Source organism: Tachypleus tridentatus, chromosome 11 (assembly GCF_004210375.1).
Source record: "Tachypleus tridentatus isolate NWPU-2018 chromosome 11, ASM421037v1, whole genome shotgun sequence".
Lineage (NCBI taxonomy): Eukaryota > Metazoa > Arthropoda > Merostomata > Xiphosura > Limulidae > Tachypleus > Tachypleus tridentatus.
The window spans coordinates 82,591,982-82,613,360 of record NC_134835.1 but is presented as its reverse complement, the minus strand read 5'-3'; the positions used below and the strand labels follow the sequence as shown (position 1 = coordinate 82,613,360).

The window sequence follows — 21,379 nt, the reverse complement described above, 5'->3', positions numbered from 1 at the left end:
AAAAAAAGTAGCCTAAGAGTTGGCGGTGGGTGGTGATGACTAGCTGCCTTCCCTCTAGTTTTACGCTGCTAAATTAGAGACGGCTAGTGCAGATAGTATCACACAGTATTATGCCCCCTAAAGGTTTATAACACTAAAAACAGGGTTTCGATACTCGCGGTTGGCAGACTATGATCATCCTATTGTGTAGTCTTATGCTTGAAAGTAAACAAACAATCAGAAGCATGCAATATGAAAATTATGTTTCCTTATTTTAATTATATAAAAAAAAAATTTAGTTGACAAATGAAGATGTTGTATATTACATATCCAGTAATTTTCTTACGCTTATATTTATTACAAATGTACAAAAATACATTACAATATATAACAACGTTATGTTTCTGAATCTGTACCGCCTAAATGTATAAAATTAACTTATACTTGTCTGCCATCTAACGAGTTATTTGTGGACTATGTTTAATTTATATAATTTAATTTCTTCAATTATTCCAATATCTCGCAATTTCAAACACTTCAGTGAATATTTTATAGGTAAAAGTTCAAAATATTAACCACTGTTTTTACTTCCATTATAAAATAAAAATAATTTTATTTATGTATATTTAATTTCACAATACTTCTGTTTTTATCTTAGGAAATAAAAAATTAAATTATGACAAAAATATTGAGAAGACAATAATTAAACAAATACTCGTAATTAGGCCACATGAAATGAAGAAAGCAATACTAAACTATATTTAACTTAGGCCAGTACGCAGAATACGAAAAATGTGTTCCAATTAGTGAGATGAAACGCCAATACATATTGTATAAAGCACAATTAACATCAAAGCATGCTCATGCTATGGGGATCTGGGGAAATGCGAATACTTTAAGCAAAATAAAAACGCTAATGCTTCATCAGAAGAATGTAGGTTAGGTAAAAAGATTAAATAACATGAAAAGCTGTGCTATAACTATGTATTATGAAATTATTATTATTTTATATTATGAAATTTATGAAAGTAATTTGAAACTGAATTTCTTTCCTTATGGAATATTCATCGTACCTTGACATATGCAGGCAAACAGATTGTTCTCTGCTAACCATGAACAAGAAAAATGAAATATTACAAAGTGAGTATTACACACACATATTCATTGTTTATGAAAGCCAGATAAGAACATGTTTTAGGCTTACGAGTAATACATGCCTTCAGTTAAAAAGTTCATTTTAGAATAATGGCGTCGCTGCCACGTTTCCTGCACACGTTTACCTATTATGCCAAATGCTGTCAACAGCATTATTAAACCCATCCCAAGAATAATAACAATTTGAACGGATGATACATAAAGGTTCAAATAGTTCTCATCGTTCATAAGGGTATCATTGCTTGTCAGAGTTTTTGTAATGTTAATAGTGTTTGTTTTGTTAATGTAAAATCTTTCACTAAATCGAGCTGGTGCATTTGTATAATAAACTGTATTAACAGTCTTTAATTGCCTATCTGAAAAATTTAGGCTTGATACGAGCGTCACATAAGCATTTGTTTTTAAGGTTTTGTTCGTTATCCTTGGTGGAAAAGTAGGCATGGATAAATGGCTGAAATTAATCATAATGAAACTGTTGTGAGTAAAAGAAATATTTTGCTTGTGAGATTGGAAATTATTAGAAATATCTGAATCTTTCATTTCATTTAACGGCGCTAATGATGAATTTAAAATATCAGACCTTGATGTAATGACAGTTTGTTTGTTTCCAGTAACTTCTGTTGGCTCGTTATTTCTGAATCTAGAAGTTGTAACAACTTTAATATTAAAGTTTTCATTTATTTGTTCAGTTGTAATATTATTTGTTGAAATATTGTACTTATCTACCGAACTGAAAGACAAGTTCCGAAATAGTACTGATGATGAATTCCTGGTTTCTGGAAAAGTCTCCGCAGCAAATTCTTCATGTTTCAAGTCCTGTCGTACATTCGTGTCTGTGACCAGGCTCATGTTTTTCTTACTTCCAGAACCAAAAGTAAGAAAAGGAACCGGTTTCTGGACAACCATGTTTGATATTATTCTGTCTAAGAGACTATTGGTTGTGAGTGAAACATTAGATATAGAGTTTGATTTAATAACGTCGTTAAGTCTTTCTACGCTATCATTTGCACTCTGACTTGATTCACCGTTTTTCACGTGAACAACACTGACCTCACCCTGGTGATTTGGCACGTTACTAACACTCGAAACTGCTTCTCGATAAAACTGCGTTGATTCTGCCTTTTCCTTGCTCAGCTTCGGAGCATATGTGTTTAGACCCATAAGTTTATGATCTGGGGCATGTTTAGAAGAATCTTCTATGTTTTTGTTATTTAAAATTCTGTTTTCGTTCGTAATAAGTACATAGGAATCTGTGTCTTCAGCCTTTACAAACAAACACAGAGACAGAGGCGAACAAAACCAGTGATAACAGTTGGAGTTAATTTCTTTAGCACTAAATCCAAATATGTTACATTCACCTAGAAATAAAACAAACAAAGTAAGTAATATAATCAAATATTTGACACCAAGATGATTTGTTAATCAAAAAGAAAATATCTGCTTGTTTTAGTTTACACATAATTATTAAATCATTCAGGGAGTAGTGATATCGGAGCGCACTGAAACGTCGCTCGGGCAGCTAAGTCAAAGCTGAGTCCCAGTATTTGAAACTCATAAAAATATCTATATTAAAAAAATGACATATATGTTATTTATTTTACACTCGGAGGTAAGTGTCTTTTATACCCAAACCTTTAGAATGTCATAGAACACGTGGTTGTTTATAATCCTTCCCGTATCCACTGGAATAGCTCTCTCACACCACCTAACATACGTTGTAACTCACTTAGGAGAGACGTCAGGCACAGTGCAACTTAGCCGGCTCATTAGCAGGTGTCAAAGCGTTAAAATGGTGAAATATGTTTTATACGTCACGTAATTATTAAGACACACGAATATGGTATATTAAAATACTTAATAAAATACTTAGTATTTGTAAAAGTCTTATTAGTTACATAGTATAAAATAATGGCCGATTATTTTTTTTTAGTTATGTGTGTTGGCGTGACAGTACGAACCAAAGTACTGTAAAAAGTTAAAGTTGTTATTACTGTAGTGAAGATTTTATAAATTACTATGATATCCGTTTTTTAAATTTCTTTTATTATCGGTAGCTTTTCTATGGTATTCAGTTGCTATTTTCCCTTGCTGCTTATTTTAAAGGAAGTTGAGTTGCATATTTTTTTCTCTAAGTCTATGAATTTACAACGCTAAAATCAGAGGTTCGATTCTCCTTGGTGGATTCAGCAGATAGCCTGATGTGGCTTTGCTATATGAAAAAAAAACACATTATTTTTCTCAGCAATATAACACATATTTGAGTACTAATGTAAGTAGTCTCACATTATTAGTGCAGTACGTATTTATTCCTTTGAAGTGCAAATGCGAAACTTTTACCATGATGTTTGTCATGAACAGGCTCAATGTTTTAAACTGAAACACACAACAGTGTTTTAAGTTTTAAGTGTAATGTAAATATAAAATAACACTCAGTACAACCGTAAAAGCCACTAAACGAAACAGTTTGTTAAAAACTGTTGTTAATAATACAGAGAGTTTATGTAAAATATTCTGACGGAATCTTAAGTTCTATATGAAGTACAGTAAGAGAATGATACTTAACCATAGTTCTGTATGAAGTACTGTAACAGAATGATACTTATCCATTAAGATGAAGTGTTACTCTAACACCGTCAACCTTATTATTATGTAAACATGGTTTACCGTGATGACGAAAAAACCCACTTGTAGAGAAAAATATACATGTAAAAAAAGGCTGGTATGGGTAGAGAAAACTCTATGTGGAGGAGCGAACAACGTTTCGACCTTCTTCGGTCATGGACAATCCAGTATCACCAATTCTAGCCAATATTTTTATGAGACAAGTTTAAACGCAAGCAATTAACAAAGCATTACATAGGTGAACCTGACGATAACCGGAGAAGGTCGAAACGTTGTTCGCTCCTCGACATAGAGTTTTCTCTATCCATACCAGCCGTTTTTACATATATATATAAACATGGTTTTGTATTTTAGTTTCATAAGCATGTTGGAATTTATATTATTTAAATATACAGACATATTTATTTTTAAAAAAATTGTATACATGAATGCAGTGTCATTCTGACGTGTTGTGTGCTCTAATGTGTTATATCGAAGATTCAGAACGTGATACCGAATAGGTAAATTTTGAGCCTTCGATAGTACTAAATTTCATAATTTACTGATGACGTTACCATAACTACTGCTTTATAATTGATTGAAAACGTATTAGTTTACTCGTAATCTATATAAATGAAACAATATATTCCTAAGTAAATTTAAAATACGTTATATAGAACAATAATCACACCTTTTTTATTTGAAATATTAAAAAAAAAGCACGTTATTTATGTTTATATATTTGATTTGCTCATTAGTTGTATTTAGCACGAAACCAATCATTACTGGAATGACATCTCCACGACTAAAATTGCGAACATTTTCGGTGACGCATTTCAATTCCACGACCCACAGATTACGAGTCAAGCGCCCTAACAGCCAGACAATATATATGTGTGATTATATATAAGATGCTACATACAGTAAGTAGGTTGGTTGTATTGTAAGAACATCCCTGTTGCGACCCGTTAAAAGGACTGCAGCCAACTTAAACAAAAGATATCTTTTTTTACAGTCATAACTCCGAGCAGGTTAACAGTCATAATTCTGAGTAGGTTAACAGTAGCGATCTTTTTTAACATAAAATTATTTATTAGTCAAATATTAATCGACATTTATAGTTCGATTATAAAATAAATATTCTCCTTCAACTGTAACAAAAGTTTCAAGAGAAAAAGTGTGCTATTAATAGTAGCATGTTTTTTTGATTAATTAAACAAACGAAGAGATAAAGAGTCAGGCTTAACACATATTGGTTTTTCAACATTGAAATTATTAGAGTTAGTGTGTATTTTATCTTTGACACTCATTCTTACGTCCTGCTTCTCTTGAATGAAAAAAATACTACTTATATCGTTCAAATGGAGTATTTGTTTACAATATAACAACTTCTGTTTAAGTATTGAACATTAGGTTATTAAACGATTGAATATTCAATGTGAGACACATTTAACGTATGATTACGCCCCCCGCTAGTACAGCGGTATGTCTCCGGATTTACAACGCTAAAATCAGGGGTTCGATTCCCCTCGGTGGGCTGAGCAGATAGCCCTTTGTGGCTTTGCTATACTAAAAACATACACAAAAAACACGTATGATTACTGTTCAAACATTTTCAAACTGTTTTCTTTAACAAGAGAAAACATTGACACTTCTTGAATGCCTCCTAAAGAAACATCGAATTCCTGGATAGCGAAAGAACCGAAGTTATGTGTTATAAAAAGTATAGTTCACCTCATTGACAGTTGACTAAATCTTCTACACCATGTTTTAAACATGGGTTGTTATTTACGACTGTCGTTTAAAGTACATAGCGCAGATTTTAATTTTCAACTCTCGTTTAGTGTTTGTTTTACTATAGAAAAGTTACATCGGGCTATTTGCTGAGTCTACGAGGGGAATCGAAACACTGATTTTAGCGTTGTAAATCCATAGACTTATCACCGTGCCAGCGGGGGACGCTCTCGTTTAGTAGATTAATGTAATATTATTACTGGAAACATACAAGCTATCTAAGAATGAAACTTTGAAAAGCAGTTACACTTTCATATGTATTCCATCTTATCCACTGTGGGTACTCTGTAACAGTTCTTACTCCACTAACGTAGATAATACACACGATAGCCCAAAAGTTTCTTTTCTTACACAAAGTATCTTTACGTTTGATAACACTTTATTCACTTCACCGCAGCACTTCATCATTCTACGTATCTTGCTTAAGTATTTTCCATAGATGATCGTAGGTTAATGTAAAACAGATGAACGTTAAAAATAATTATTATAATGCTCCTGAGGCGACTGCCTCTAGGGAAACCTAGTACACTGTGGGACATTAACATTAACTGTTAGCCTTTTATGGTTTACTTACCATACAGAGAAGTGCAGCATTCTTTTAAACAGCTCTCCAGTGTATCAGTATGATATATACGGTTGATTCTGACGAAAGCATTGTTGAGCTTCGATTGGCCGAAACCAATGACTTTTCCCGGAAAAGGTTTCCACTTTTCTTCCACACCCTTCTCACATCTCGGAGACTCGAAACTCTGAGCACTTAAGAGTGCGTTTGTTCCTAAAAGAGCAGTAAGCCAGTATTCTATAAAAATCTTCATGGGTTACCTAAGATAATATGAGAAGTAGCATTAGTTACTGAAATATTTAAATAAAAGATATTTCCACACAAAAAGTTGATTACATAAACATTACTACACCCATTTCAGCCATCATTTAATCATATCTTGCCCACTTTCATTACTATGTTGAGCTGCTTGATATTAAAGGGAATAATACGTAATCTTTAGTTAATATTTCACAAATCTTTATTCAAGGGCGGTAAAAATACCGTGGTCTATAACGAACAAGATTTGTGATAAAGATCGCAGCATTATCTAGACGTCTTATTGGTTTTTTTTGTTTTTTTCGTGTTTATTCTCGAGCACATACGCCGTCTGATTAGTGTTTGGTTCGTAACGTTAAAAACTGTTATTTGTACAGCAAGAACTGTGAGCCATGGGAGATAAAGTACTTAAAGAAATGATATGCATGTCTTAACAAGAACAAAATACCTACTCTTTTACCAACGAATAGTAAAAAATAGTAGCCCAAGAGTTGGCGGTAGGTGTGGATGACTAGCCACCTTCCCTGTAGTCTTACACTACTAAATTAGAGACGTCTAACGCGGATAGCTCTCGTGTAACTTTGAGTGCAATTCAAAAACACACAAACAATTCTTGTTTGGGTGTTGGATATTTAGGAATACCCACTCTTTTGCCACTGTTATTTCTGCGTACGTAAATAGGGTTTGCTTCAAGTGTTAGCCGTGTTCTTTTTTATTTCATGCATAAGAAACAGAAATACGTAGAAATAGGTAAAGTACTATAATATAAATACGAGCAGGAATGAAAATAATATAATTTGTTTCTTTATTTTAATATTGTAGCGAAAAGTTACAAAGAAAAAACTACCTATGCACAGCCGTCTTTAATGGATTCATTTTGGGAAAACCGAATTACAAATAACAAAGATGAAGGTACTTGATAAAACACAAAACATTTTATTTACAAGGTTCGCAAGGAAGGCAACTCTTCACAAACAGCAGGCTGTTCGGATATGAACGAATAGTGGAATATGGTAGTCACTGATCAACATGCGTCAGCTTTCTGGCTGTAGGGCGACCCACAGTTACTAAATCAACGAAGTGCCTTTCAGACTCGTATGGTGTGCACATAAACAGAAGCACTGGCCATTGTGCGAAGTGTTATCTTATAATTAAGACTGCGATTCAAAGCACATTTGACTAGAGACCAGTAAACGGTCTTAGTGTGAGCCATCATCAAGCATAAAATATTTAAAGAAAGATGTCAGTAAGTGTTGTCACGAAAATATTTAACAATGCTAAGCAGAGAAATTGTGTTATAAAATAGAAGAAGCTTCATCTAGTCTTAACAAAGCCAAACAAATATCCATTAGAATTTACTTCAGAATAGAAGGTTAGATTAGAAACTAAAGACAAACATTTCTTTAAGATCCGAGAACATAGACGCAACAACTAAGAAAAAATATTTTGTGTGACAGCGAGATTTCACATACAATGGCGTTATGAGGACCTGTATTTGGTGGGGAAAAATAATAAGACGTTTCTTCCTCTTTTAAAGTAAAGCATAGATTTGAGTCTTTCACACCACGAAGAATAAAAAAACACACATAATATCTTCATAATTGTAATTATCTCCGCAAGTACTGATTCTGTGGGTACATTCACCCCATAACTTGTGACTCTTAAAACAGTAACGAGAGTTGAAGGTGTAGAACTGTAATTACAGAAAAGTTCCCCTGGCGGGACAACGGTAAGTTTACAGACTTACAACACTAAAATTTGGTTTATATTCAACTTCTCCTCTGTTATTTTCAATCTGTGTGCGAAATAAATATTTTAATCTTTACCGTTATTAAGACAATGTGCGTTACTACTGTTTTTATGGGGTGAGGTGGTATTTTTAGGCCATCGACCCTCTTGGATCACTAGACCGCTCTGAGACGCTACCATTTGATTATTTGGGCTTTAGGACTAGCGACTGTCAGGGTCATTAACGCTGTCAACGCATTGAAACTCCTTGCCATTGCTAAGGACGTGCGCACCACTTGATTCGTTGTTGTGCGGCTACGCAATTTATAGGGAACTCAGGTTCTACACATCGCAGTAGACACAGCAGACAGCCAAATGAAACACTTCCTCAGCTTTGATGAGATATGATAAATACAAGTAATTGTATGAACCATATTATTGAGATGAAGAGTATAATAAAGTCTACCAATTCAAACAGAGATGGTAGCACAAAACTTACAAGCAAAGATATTATAATTGACAGGTTATGAGAACAGCAGGAACCCTTGTGCTTTAATATACACATTTACAATACTCTTTGTGTCACACAAGCCCTAACAACTTCACATACAAACAGAAGGTTTATATAGTTATTTCGGGAGGAGTGGTGGGAATCTCCTAAGGCAAAAAATTATAATAAATAGTAAATTCTTAAACATAAACATTAACTTTTGTTTTTACCGATGGGTGCTCATTATTGAAAACCACGCGAACTGGGGCTCAGTCAGTCATGCATGCTATCACTACATAAGCCATAACTATATTAAATTGAATTTTACGAGTATGAGTTATTGGTGTTACTGAACCCCACTTCCCATTTAAATCAATCGACAAGTCATCACCACCCACTGCCACCTCTTGGGCTACTCTTTTACTAACGATTAGTGGGATTGACCGCACATTATAACGCCCCCATGGGTGAAAGGGCAAGCATGTTTGGTGCGACAAGGATTCGAACCTGCGACCCTCGGATTACAAGTCGAGTCCCTTAAACATCTGACCATGCCTGTAAATAAATGGATTGGCCGTACATTATTACGCTCTATCAGCCAAAATAGTGCTCATGTTTGGTGTAATGGAATTCGAACCCACGACCCTCAGATTACGAGCCGTGCGCCCTAACCATCTGGCTATGCCGAGCCCATTCATGTCTCTGTGTATATATATATAATTACACATGAACATACATTAAGTGTTTGCAAAGTAAATTGAAATGGTATTTTTAAATTGGTGAATAATAAAAAAATATTCGTTTTCTTAAAACTATTCTTTTTGTACAGTAAAGTATTTCAAATTTCACTATATTTAAATGTATTTATCTAACGTATAATATCGGTCATAAAATAAGTGTAACACACAATAAATAATCTATTTTCACAGCTTCACATTAGCCCATGCCGTCTATGATACACACCGAGTATACTTTACACCGATCAAAACATCATGAATTTTATTAAACTCTTACGGCTACTCTTTTACCAACTATTAGCTGGATTAACCATAACATTATAATACCCTCAAGGCTAAAAGGCGAGCATGTTTGATATGACGGATATTTTAACTCAAGAGCCTCAGATTATGAGTTGAGCGCCTTAATCACTTGGCTATGCTGGGCCAGGATTCTATGAAACACCCAGGGTATACTTCACACAATCCAAAGCATAATGAATTATATGAAACACCGAAGATGTAATTTACACAAGCCAAACCAACACGGAATCTACGAAACATCCAAGCAATACATTATACAAATCAAAATATCACAGAATCTTTGATACATCCAGAGGATATTTTACAAAGATCAAAACATTACTGGATTATATGAAACACCCAATAAGAAGGGCAGATCTACACTCAAATGTCCAATGTTAACTGAAATTTGTTAAAATACACGTTAACAAGTTGACGAAATTTAGACACACCAAGTTGTTTAGTTAATTCTACCCGTTTTAGTCTTGTAATGTTACAGTTGTGATAGTTATAGAGATTAGTGAAGCTATGTCGCATTGATACGCCCCCCCGCTAGTACAGCGGTAAGTCTACGGATTTACAACGCTAAAATCATGGGTTCGATTCCCCTCGGTGGGCTCAGCAGATAGCCCGTTGTGGCTTTGCTAAAAGAAAAACACACAAACATACGCATTGATATGCAGCCTCTTAGTCGAAGGCCTTTTGAATTATTATGAATTATTTTATACAAAAATATAAATGTTGTTTGTTTGAAATTAACTACAAAGATACACAATGGGCTAACCGTTCTCTGCCCACCACGAGTATCAAAACTCAATTTTTAACGTTGTAAGTGCGTAGATACTGATGTCAGAAATTTTATTACTTAGACCTTGAGTGAACAGTTGAGTTATTTCCTTTTTATTCCCGCAAGGGCAACAATCAAGAAAATATTTATTGTTCAATTAGTTCACATAAGGAACCTACAAACATTTAAAATACTACTTCTCTTACAGGCCCGGCATGGCCAGGTGGGTTAAGGTGTTCGACTCGTAATCTGACGGTCGCGGGTTCAAATCCCGGTTGCATCAAACATGCTCGCCCTTTCAGCCGTGGGGACGTTATAATGTGACGGTCAATCCCACTATTCGTTGGTAAAAGAGTAGCCCAAGAGTTGGCAGTGGGTGGTGATAACTAGCTGCCTTCCTCTAGTCTTACATTGCTAAATTAGGGACGGCTAGCGCAGATACTTCTCGTGTAATTTTGCGCGAAATTAAAAAAACAAACCACATATAAATATTAAGACTTACCTTTTTTTTCAAAACCCGATAACCTGATTCAAGTTTATGACTTTAACTTGAGCATTACAGCCCTGAAAAATATCCTAATAATATTTCAAAGTCTTGATCATATAGAATGGAAAAGGTTATACTTCCTATTTTATGCTCTCCTTACTTATCACTCATTCATATTACAACATTTGTTGTTGGAGTTTGTCAAAAAGTTTACACCAGAAGAAACTTCACCAACCAACAGTTAACTGATATTCATTACCGAAAGAAAATAAAGTTTTGTCAAATTTCTCTCTACTTCTTCCAAGAAAACAAAAACATTATAACTCACACCCATTAAACTAAATATAGAGATCTATACGGCGTGATTGCGTGACATTTAAACAGGATATGAAATTGAACACTACTTCCGGTAGAGTCCATTATAGTTAAGCAGGAAGAAACAGCTAACAATGTACATGTATTGAGAGAACAGTTCTTAAATTTGCTCTTGTATCGCTTTTATCTACAGTCTATCGAGATGATACAATACGACCAAGCACTTGCACGCATTTTCGATTATACATGGATATAAAGTAGATATAAAATCAGTTACAGAGCACGTGACAGGTACGACTTATTTTCACTCTGTTGTGAATTTCGTTGTCATCATTGAGCTACAACGGTTCACGACATTTTGGTTCAGTACAACGTTGTTTGATTTTAACTACATCTAAATTCATTTCGGCAAAACGGTTTTTCGATTTTCCGATAAGGTCTGTTTTTCAAATGTCGAGACTGTTAAACAGATAAATTGAGTATTGTTATATGATTGAAGATAATGTGGGAATAACAATACATCCATGAATAATTAGAACCTGATTGTTTTTCTACTTTTTTAATTTTTATTTTAATGAAGTTATAAAACATTTGAAACTTTCTCTCACGAGAATGATTCACTTTGTTGTTTTTGTGTTTGAATTTCGCGTAAAGCTACACAAGGACTATCTGCGCTAGCCGTCCCTAATTCAACAGTGTAAGACTAGAGGGAAGTTAGCTAGTCATCACCACCCACCGCCAATTCTTGGGCTACTCTTTTACCAACGAATAATGTGACTGACCGTGACTTTATAACGTCCCCAAGGCTGAAAGGACAAGCATGTTTGGTGTTACAAGGATTCGAACCCGCGACCCTTAGATTACGAGTCGAGTACCTTAGCCACCTGGCCATATCTCGCCTTCATGTCTTATAACGACAAAAATCGGTTTTCGACAATGGTGATTGGCACAGCACCCGTATCCCAATATGTATCCTTATGCTTCATTACAAATCAATTTATTGGATATCTTTTTCTTGGAACTTTTACTCACATTATGACGCCCCCACGGCTGAAAGGGCGAGCATGTTTGTTGTGACGGGGATTTGAACCCGCGATCTGTTAGGTGTTAAAAATACCCAAGCGGAGATGAAGCACCAAATTTCGACATCATTAAAGATGTTGCTTCTAGAGTGAGATATCGTTAAAGTTTGATACAAGAAAGCGTCACGAAACTTAAGAAAAAATTATATACTACTTGGAAAGAGGCTTTAAAAAAAAAGACAGATTAGTTACGTAACTTTGAAAAATCTTTTATTTGGAGTAAAACTATCTCAGAACTTGAGTTTTCACTTATTTATTTTTAGAGCTTGCTTTTTTAGGGAAAATGTGCATCTGCGTTTGTTAGAAAAAAACGTCGTAAAGGATATCAGTTGTTCGTGTTTAGATAAATTATTTTTTCCAGAACTTTTAGTACGAAACAGATGATGGGCATGTTTTGTTTTGTTTTCCAATGAGTTAACGAGACTGTTTAAACAACAGTATGAAGCGATGCGATGAAAATTGTACATATTACTTGAATATGCAGTGTGTCAGTAAACAGTGATTTTGGGAAAAAATGTTTTGTTTGGGCAACTTGAATATTTATTAAACTGTTTACATTTTCTCTCTGTTGAGTTGCTAAATTGAAACATCAGTACTAGCAGTCGAGAGTGCCGGTACTCAATATGACATATAAAGAGTGCTACAAATGTATCATCCTTGAAACTATTAGTTAAATTGACTGTTACAGTGGAAACAGAATAGTTTAGTCAAAGTGGATTAATGTCACAACTGGGGCACCTCAGGGCTCATCAGTCTTAAGACCTTTGCTCTTTTTAACTAATATCAATTACATGGATGAAGGGGTGTTCAATAAATTACTCAGTTTTGCTGATGATATTAAGATCTTGGGTGTTGCTACCTGTGAAGAGGGCGCTGCTGGTTTAAAAATTTTAGATTATTTAATGAATTGGGCAAATAAATGACAGATGGGTTCGAATTATAATAAATGCAAGACGGTGCAGATGGGTTATCATGATTTGAATTATAAGTACAATTTGGATGGGAATAACCTTAACAGCGTCATGAAAGAAAGGAATGTTGATATAACGGTTAAAAGGGTTCTTGATATAATGGTTGATCACTCTCTTAAGCCATCGCAGCAGTGTGCTGTTACTAGCAGTAGAACAAAATAGAATTTTAGGTTGTATCTACAGAAATAATGGATTTAAGTCTAGAAAGGTTATAATTGCATTGTATATGTCAAATAGGGTTCAGTCTTGGGCTTCTTACTTTAGGAAAGACGTTGAATTGTTGGAAGCGGATGGAAGGGTTGTCATACGAGGAGACGCAAAAATCTCTCAAATCGTTTTCTCTTGAGAAACGAAAAGTTAGGTGGATCTGATTGAGGTGTTTAAGACTGTAAAAGTAAATAATAGTGCTGATGCATTTTTTTTTTTTTTTACATATTCAGCAGTGAGAATACTAAGACTTAGGGACACAAATATAAATTTTTGCAGGTTAGGAGTCATCTTAAACAAAGACAGTTTTTATTTTCTAACAAGGTAGATGGCTTCTAAAATGGGTTGTCTTCAGACGTTTTAGTTTAGTTTAGATGACGGGACAGCTAAAATGGATCAATAGGTTCCTTGTTGTCCCTAAACATTATGTTATATTAATTGAATTGGGAGTACAATCGTAACGTATTTATATTTATTTTAGTATTAATATTTGATTTTTAGTCTAATATATATATACTTAGAAATGCATGTAACTTATATTGTTAACTGTGAATTGCGCAAGTCCTGCCTATTCTCTAAATTTATAGAAGATTTTCGAGCTTAAGAATCAACAATATAAGATATATATTGTTGCTAAGTGAACTTTTAAGAACCTCGCCTAAAGATTATAAATTGACGCGCCAAGAGATAGTGTTTAGAATATTGTTGTTTTGCTACAGTTGATATGCTGTAAATTTCGGAAGCTATAAATGTAATAAACACTTATCAATCGGTAAACAACAAATAACTGACCAGGAACTTTTAAAGATTTCAAATATTACAATATTACAAGGGGCTCATCTTCAAAGAATTAACTTCAGACATTAGTATTCCTACAATGACATTAAATATCTTCCATTGTGAAAAGCCAGCTTGTAAACCATATGAGGCCAGCCGAGAATAGGGCTAGCTAGCTATCCCGTCAGGTGAATTGTACTTGTGTATCAACATAGAGTTAATTTACTCATCGTGAACCGTTGATAAAATATTCAGTTCCATACCAGATATAAGACTCAGTATTGCTTGTAAATTTATAAAAGTTTTGTATATAAATTATTATTTGTAATAACTGTTATTATAAATTGTATCGTCGTTTGTACATTAAAATATATATGTGTTAAGAAAGAAAATTGTGTGTATCAATGTTGTTGGTAAATATAAGTTTGATAAATATCGACATTAAATTAACTTCTAAATTAAAATTAAAATTTCAGGCTATTTGAAATCGTCCAGGATATGTTATAATACGTAACATGATACAAAGGTGATCCTATAAAAGACACAAGTTTGTGTGTCTTTGGTAACTCAAAATTTTTGAATATCACAATTTGAACTACACAAATTATGGTACGTTTCAATCATTAGTATAATTTTATTTCTCGAGTTGCTTAGAGTTTCATTTTCCTTATGTCCATTGGATTCTATTGGATGTGGGCTGTGAATGACCTAAAGTTTGGCATGCTGGATTTTGGACTCAAGGTTTAGTAGATCATTCTCTTTTACCACAAAAAAAGAAAGAAAAATAAAATTTACGCTCCGCACTTTAGCGCTGTGGATGCGTTATTAGAGTAACAGTCAAATGTCACTGTATTCAATTAGAATATCCTACGAATTGGTTATCACTTCAAAATTAGAGATGACTGGCGCGGATAGCTCTCGAATAGTGTTTTTTTAGAATTAAGCTACAAAATGGGCTCTCTGTGCTCTGTCCACTACAGGTATCGAAACCCCGTTTTTAAGCGATATGAGTCCGCAAACATACCGCTGTGCTATTGGGGACTCTCTCGAGTGCCTTCATCACTGAAAAATGTAAATTAAATAACTTTTATCTGTACACATAAACAAACAAAATTATATCTATAATTCTTTCAGAATATTTTCCGTAACATTCAACCTGGTAAGAACAAAGTCGACTGTTATGTTGAAAACTGTTGACGTTTGGTATTCTAACAAAATCAGTAAATGTTTTAGACTGTAAACTTTTACTATCAGTTTCCACAGTTTTCCAAGTGTCAGCATGTGGAATACACGTTGGAATGAGTGCAGCATTAAGAATATCTTTCATTTTCTGAAAATATTTGGGGCAGAATGTGAAAACAAGACTGCACGTTCGGAATCTTGTTTTGAGGGAAGAATGTGAAAACAAGATTGCACGTTCGGAATCTTGTTTTGAGGGAAGAATGTGAGAACAAGACTGTACGTTTGGAATCTTGTTTTGGGGGCAGAATGTGAGAACAAGACTGTACGTTCGGAATCTTGTTTTCTTTAATTCCAACGTTTGTCTGTTTGTAATTAAGCACAGAGCTACACAGTGGACTATCTGTGATCCGTCCATTATGGGTATCGAAAGCCAGTTTCTAGCGAAATAAGTCCACAAACATACTGGTGTGCCACTAGGGGCACATGGGATGATAAATAGCACTCTCACCTTCAGATTAACGAAAATGTGTTCCTTAAATAGCGAACGTCACTGGATGAACAACCAATAAGAAAATCACTTTAATAGCTATGGATATTTACATAAGGAACTTTCGTTTTACGTCCAACTCATTACCTAAATTTGTTAATAAGAAATAGCTTCAACTGTAAATATTGTTTGTTTGTTTTGAATTTCGCGTAAAGCTACTCGAGGGCTATCTGCGCTAGCTGTCCCTAATTCAGCAGTGTAAGACTTGAGGGAAGGCAGCTAGTCATCACCACACACCACCAACTCTTGGGCTACTCTTTTACCAACGAATAGTGAGATTGACGGTAACATTATAACGCCCCCACGGCTGAAAGGGCGAGCATGTTCGGTGCGACCGGGATTCGAACCCGCGACCCTCGGATTACGAGTCGAACGCCTTAACACACTTGGCCATGCCGGGCCCTGTAAAGATTGAAACGTACCAAGATCTTTTCATCGGCTATTATAAACAATCACTATTTAGACTTGACGATTTTACACCGATGCCATCCATACACGCTATATTGAAACTATCAGTTTGTTTGTAACTACAAGAAAAACTTTGTTCTATGTAAAATCGACGTAAAACAAACAAAGTTTAAATGAAGAGCAGTTGGGAAAAAAAAACGATGCAGTTTGTCTATCATAAGGAATCGAATTTCGGATTTTAGCGCTGTAAGTTTTGTTAGATTCGACTCACAACTTCAGCTTTTTTTTGTCTGTTTATAGTTAAGCACAAAGCCTAGCAATGAACTATATATGTTGTGCCCAGTAAGGGTGAAGAAACCTGGTTTCTATCATTATAACTCCGCAGACTTACCACAGTGCCACTAGGGGGTATTTGTCAAATGTATTCTGACATCACCTAACATGGATGTCAGAATGTGTTACAACAAGGTAAAGATAAAGGCGTTAGATGAGAACAACAGTAAAGAAATAACAGAAGAGTCAAAAACACGACTGTCAGTATCAAACAAACTAAATATTAAATCAGTGAAGTTTCAACATAATAAAAGTATAGGTTCACTAATTGTAATCTGATTGAAAAATTATTCTGGGTGATTCTGATTAAAGCAATGACAGAAAAATTCTAAATGTGAATGTGCAGCTTCTAGATGCCGACTTTTGTGACATACCTGCGAACTAAAGCTTAAGTTTACCAATACACAGGTCTTGTTGCTCTCATTAGCTCCAGCCAACAGCATTTTATAGCCTAACAAGTCTCAGGTGAAGAATCGTATGACTTACTTTATGTTTAAAACATTGTTCCAGTTTACGACTGGTTCCATCTACACGCCTGTGTCAACGCAATTTTATACGACTAGTTACGCCACAATTTTACCAACTAGTGGCGTCAAAAGCAATATTAAGCACTGCTTTTTACCGGGCAAAACAAAGATACCCGAGCGAAAATAGATTATTTAGAAACGCAAGTACACCTAAAACCTACCTAGTTAGGTAGATATATATAATTTCATAACTCAAAAACTTATAAAGTGTCGGTTAATAACATAATAACAATAATAAAACAAACAAAGAATTTCATTCTCGTTTTAGGCCTGGCATGGCCAAGTGTGTTAAGGCGTTCGACTCGCAATCCGAGCTTCGCGAATTCGAATCTCCGTCACACCAAACATGCTCGCCCTTTCAGCCGTGAGGGTGTTATAACGTGACGGTCAATCCCACTATTCGTTGGTAAAAGAGTATCCCAAGAGTTGGTGGTGGGTGGTAATGACTAGCTGCCTTCCCTCTAGTCTTACACTGCTAAATTAGGGACGGCTAGCGCAGATAGTCATCGAGTAGCTTTACGCGAAATTCAAAACAAACAAAGAATCATTCTCGTTTTACCCCAGCAGAGATTATTTTCAGTTAAAATATTTGAGAAAACAACGAATACTTTAAGACATTTGTTAACAAAACTTCATTTCTAAAACAACTTTAAGATTCCAAAGATTTTTTTTTCACTTTTGTAAAACCCAATTCTCAATTACTCCATAAAACTGTCTTTAAAGAATATTGTACATCAAACTTAAGATAACATTTCCAAAGAACTATAAAAATAAAACAACACACTTGGATAGCAGTCACTGAAAACTTCCCACACCCACATAAACCTCATCCAGTTATTTCATTACCGTATTACCTCTTTTTAACGTCCCAGGTGCGTTACAAATTGCAAAGAGGGTACTAATTACAGTATGTTTGTTTGTTTTTGAATTTCGCGTAAAGCTACTCGAGGGTTATCTGCGCTCGCCGTCCCTAATTTAGTAGTGTAAAACTAGAAGGAAGGCAGCTAGCCATCACCACCCACCACCAACTCTTGGGCTACTCTTTTACCAACAAATAGTGGGATTGACTGTCACATTATAACGTCCCCACGGCTGGGAGGGTGAGCATGTTCAGCACGACCGGGATTCAAACCCGTGACCCTCGGATTACGAGTCGAACGCCTTAACACGCTTGGCCGTTATCTATCTTTGTTTTTGACTTACATCGAGAACTAATATAACCTAAAATACACTCTACCGGGAGTTTTCTTTGTAAATCCAAACTATTCTTTTTTCTTTTTTTTTTTGTAAACTTAATTACGTGAAATTATATTGAATCTTCCTCTGGTAGGGGTTTATGAAACTACAATTTACATATGTGAAGTAGTCAATAAAATTTTAGAGTGAAATCGCCTCTCAACTACAGAAATGTATTTTTATTTCTTATTCTATTATTTGATTTCAAACAACCAAATTTCGATAAAAAAAAAAAAGCTCTTATGACACTATCTAATTGTCCACCGCTAGGACGGCGGTAAGTCGACGGATTTACAACGCTAAAATCAAGGGCTCGATTTCTCTCGATGAACATTGCAGATAGCCTGATGTTGATTTGCAATAACAACACATACACACACTATCTAAGAATCAATGTTAAAACTCACTCTTTAAATAAACAACGATTTAGTGTACACAATTCTATAAAACGAGATTCACAGTCTGAAAATACAATGAGATACCAAATATTTTACTATACAAGACAGCAAAAACCCGAGGAGACTTAAAAAAAAAAAAGTCTCCAATACACTCAACAAGTTATTAATTGCGTGTTGAAAGATGGCGGACACTTAGATCAGACACAACGCCAGTTAAGCGTTGTTCATATGCACAGATCAGAAGTGGAATGATATTTATACCCTTAGCCATCAGATACATTTGACACATTAAAGAATGTCGCGCCATCTACTGATAACATTTCTATCAATTTCCTCATCCTTATTCAATACTTTAAATTCACTTTTTTATATTTGATTATCTTAATAGACTCATGTTGTTGTTCTTTCTCCTGTACAGTGGGTTATTTGGTAATATATTTTTGAGACTAAATAATCTGTCTCTCATGATCAATAAGTCCTGGTATTTATATGGGCGATAAAGAATGCATTACTAATTATTCAAAGCCTTCTTAAAATACACTATATTAAGATTATATTAGTAACTATACATGAAAGGTTTGTTTTTGAGAATTATGTACAATAACTCGTTGTTTATCAACAAGTGAATTCTTAGCATTGAGTAATTACAAATGTGCCAATACATTTTGATACTACTTGCAGAGGGTGGCATTAATTGCGTGTTGAAAGATGGCGGACACTTAGATCAGACACAACGCCAGTTAAGCGTTGTTCATATGCACAGATCAGTGTTGAAACACGGCAAGATTGACTCTGAGAAAGCTGGATTTCTCACTCACATCTCCAAGACATTAGGTTTACAATATTAACCGAGAAACCCGGTTAAGAGCTTGTTACATTATTAAAAACGCAAAACGAATTAGTTTACAGATTATTTACCGTTCTTACGTTTTATTATGATGTCATTGTGTCCTTTATTTGATCTAGTTTATTTGTAAGTTCTGATTTAACGTATCCTCAATGAGGACAAGAGATGGCGAACACTAAAGATATTGGAAGTTTACAATAAAAAAGTAATATTAGTACTTTAATTTTTATTTATAATTATCTTTGAATTTTAAGCACCACGTGTATTTTATTTTCGACACAAATGAATAGTTTAATATTAATAGTTCTAATGAAATTAATCTTTGTAAGTTTTATGGCTTTTTAATCCTTAATAATTAATGTATCCATCAGATTGTATCCTGGGAAAATGTTTTACATAGAAACAAAATGCGTTAATTATATTATCAAACTTATAGATAACCATCCTTTTTTAAATTAAAAACATATTCGATAACGCAAACACATAGCTTCGAAGTTATAAATTTTCTGTTTCCTAGTATATTATAAAATGTTATGTTATAATGTTTATTCGCGAGAGTAATTCAACTCTCTGTCTTTGTATCCACAATATCCATATCATAGGGTTCTTGTTTCTTCAAGTACAAACTTTTAGCTCATCTCTTGACCGATTTGAGATCTAATTACAATTTTGGATTCAGGAGGTCAAACTCTTTTCTTGTTTGATCATCCCCAACATCTCATAGAGTAATTTCTCTAATTCTGCCTTAAAAACTTTCAGTTTGAGGGTAGGGCAATAGAGGTCCTAATGAGTAATAAAACCAAAATGGTTATAGGAGCATCTAACGCTTGATATTGTTGGCGCACAAAAATATAGCTAATAAAAAGGAAAAAAAAAGAAGTTCAGTGACGCGGGTATTGAGGGTTTCTTCCTTTTTTTCTCCTTCTTAAAATGGAACTTACACAGTTCCTTGTTAAACACAGCATTGTGCAATATTGGATACCGTTGATGAGATTAAACTTTAACCGTCTACCACGAACTTTTTGTGGCTTTCAAGTTTCATGATTTTATATATATATCAATATTTTATTTAGATTATATTATAAATACATTGTGTATGTTACGAACTAATTTAATGCCGTTCCAATAACATAAGCACATAATTTAATTATTTAAAACTTATAAAGACTAAAATTCACTTACCTTCTATAAGTTATCTGGATAATAAAAATTCCGTAATGAGAAAAACTCGCAGGTAACAGTGAATCTTTATCACGAACATTAGGCCTACTGAGTACAAAGTTTACTGATATAAGACGTTGGCAATATTCTTTATTTCTTATCGTGGTAATAAGTGATCAGACATTTCACACTATATACGTATGTATATATACACACACATACACATTTATGTTATTTTGCAATAAAACGATTGTGATGTAAATTTTATCACATTGTAGCGTACTACGACCTCTCCAGATGAACAAAATTAGTAACTTCAAGTGCTTTTAAATGTTATAATTGTAATTTGTTGTTACTTTATCTATATAATATTACTGTATATGTCCATGTAACAGTTATATTGCAGGGTAATGACAGAGTTTTACAAAATTTGACATGAAGGTTCGTTGAGTCCATGAGAATATGCATGCGAATTTATGGTTTCACGTTTTGTGTTTTGTAGTTTTATAGTTTTTAATTATTATTTTT

The 21,379-nt window shown here is 34.3% G+C and overlaps 1 protein-coding gene across 2 annotated transcripts; it reads right to left on the bottom strand.

Moving 5' to 3' along the window:
• Nucleotides 1-231: 231 nt before the first annotated feature.
• Nucleotides 232-20,995, bottom strand: LOC143232610 (uncharacterized). 2 transcript variants are annotated; one of them, XM_076468237.1, is made up of 3 exons: nt 20,873-20,995; nt 6,104-6,351; nt 232-2,492 (listed from the first exon to the last, which is right to left on the bottom strand). In XM_076468237.1, the coding sequence occupies exons 2-3, from the start codon at nt 6,342-6,344 to the stop codon at nt 1,180-1,182; spliced, it is 1,554 nt and encodes a 517-aa protein (XP_076324352.1). In that variant the 5' UTR covers nt 6,345-6,351; nt 20,873-20,995; the 3' UTR covers nt 232-1,179. The 2 variants fall into 2 exon arrangements, with proteins under 2 accessions (XP_076324352.1, XP_076324351.1); XM_076468236.1 differs by lacking the exon at nt 20,873-20,995 and adding an exon at nt 10,876-11,230.
• Nucleotides 20,996-21,379: the final 384 nt, after the last annotated feature.

Excerpts from the sequence above, each read along its gene's own strand:
- LOC143232610 (XM_076468237.1), bottom strand. The coding sequence starts at position 6,344 with ATGAAGATTTTTATAGAATACTGGCTTACTGCTCTTTTAGGAACAAAC. Across the intron at positions 2,493-6,103 it reads ATGCTGCACTTCTCTGTATG|GTGAATGTAACATATTTGGA; the intron begins GTAAGTAAACCA and ends TTTTATTTCTAG.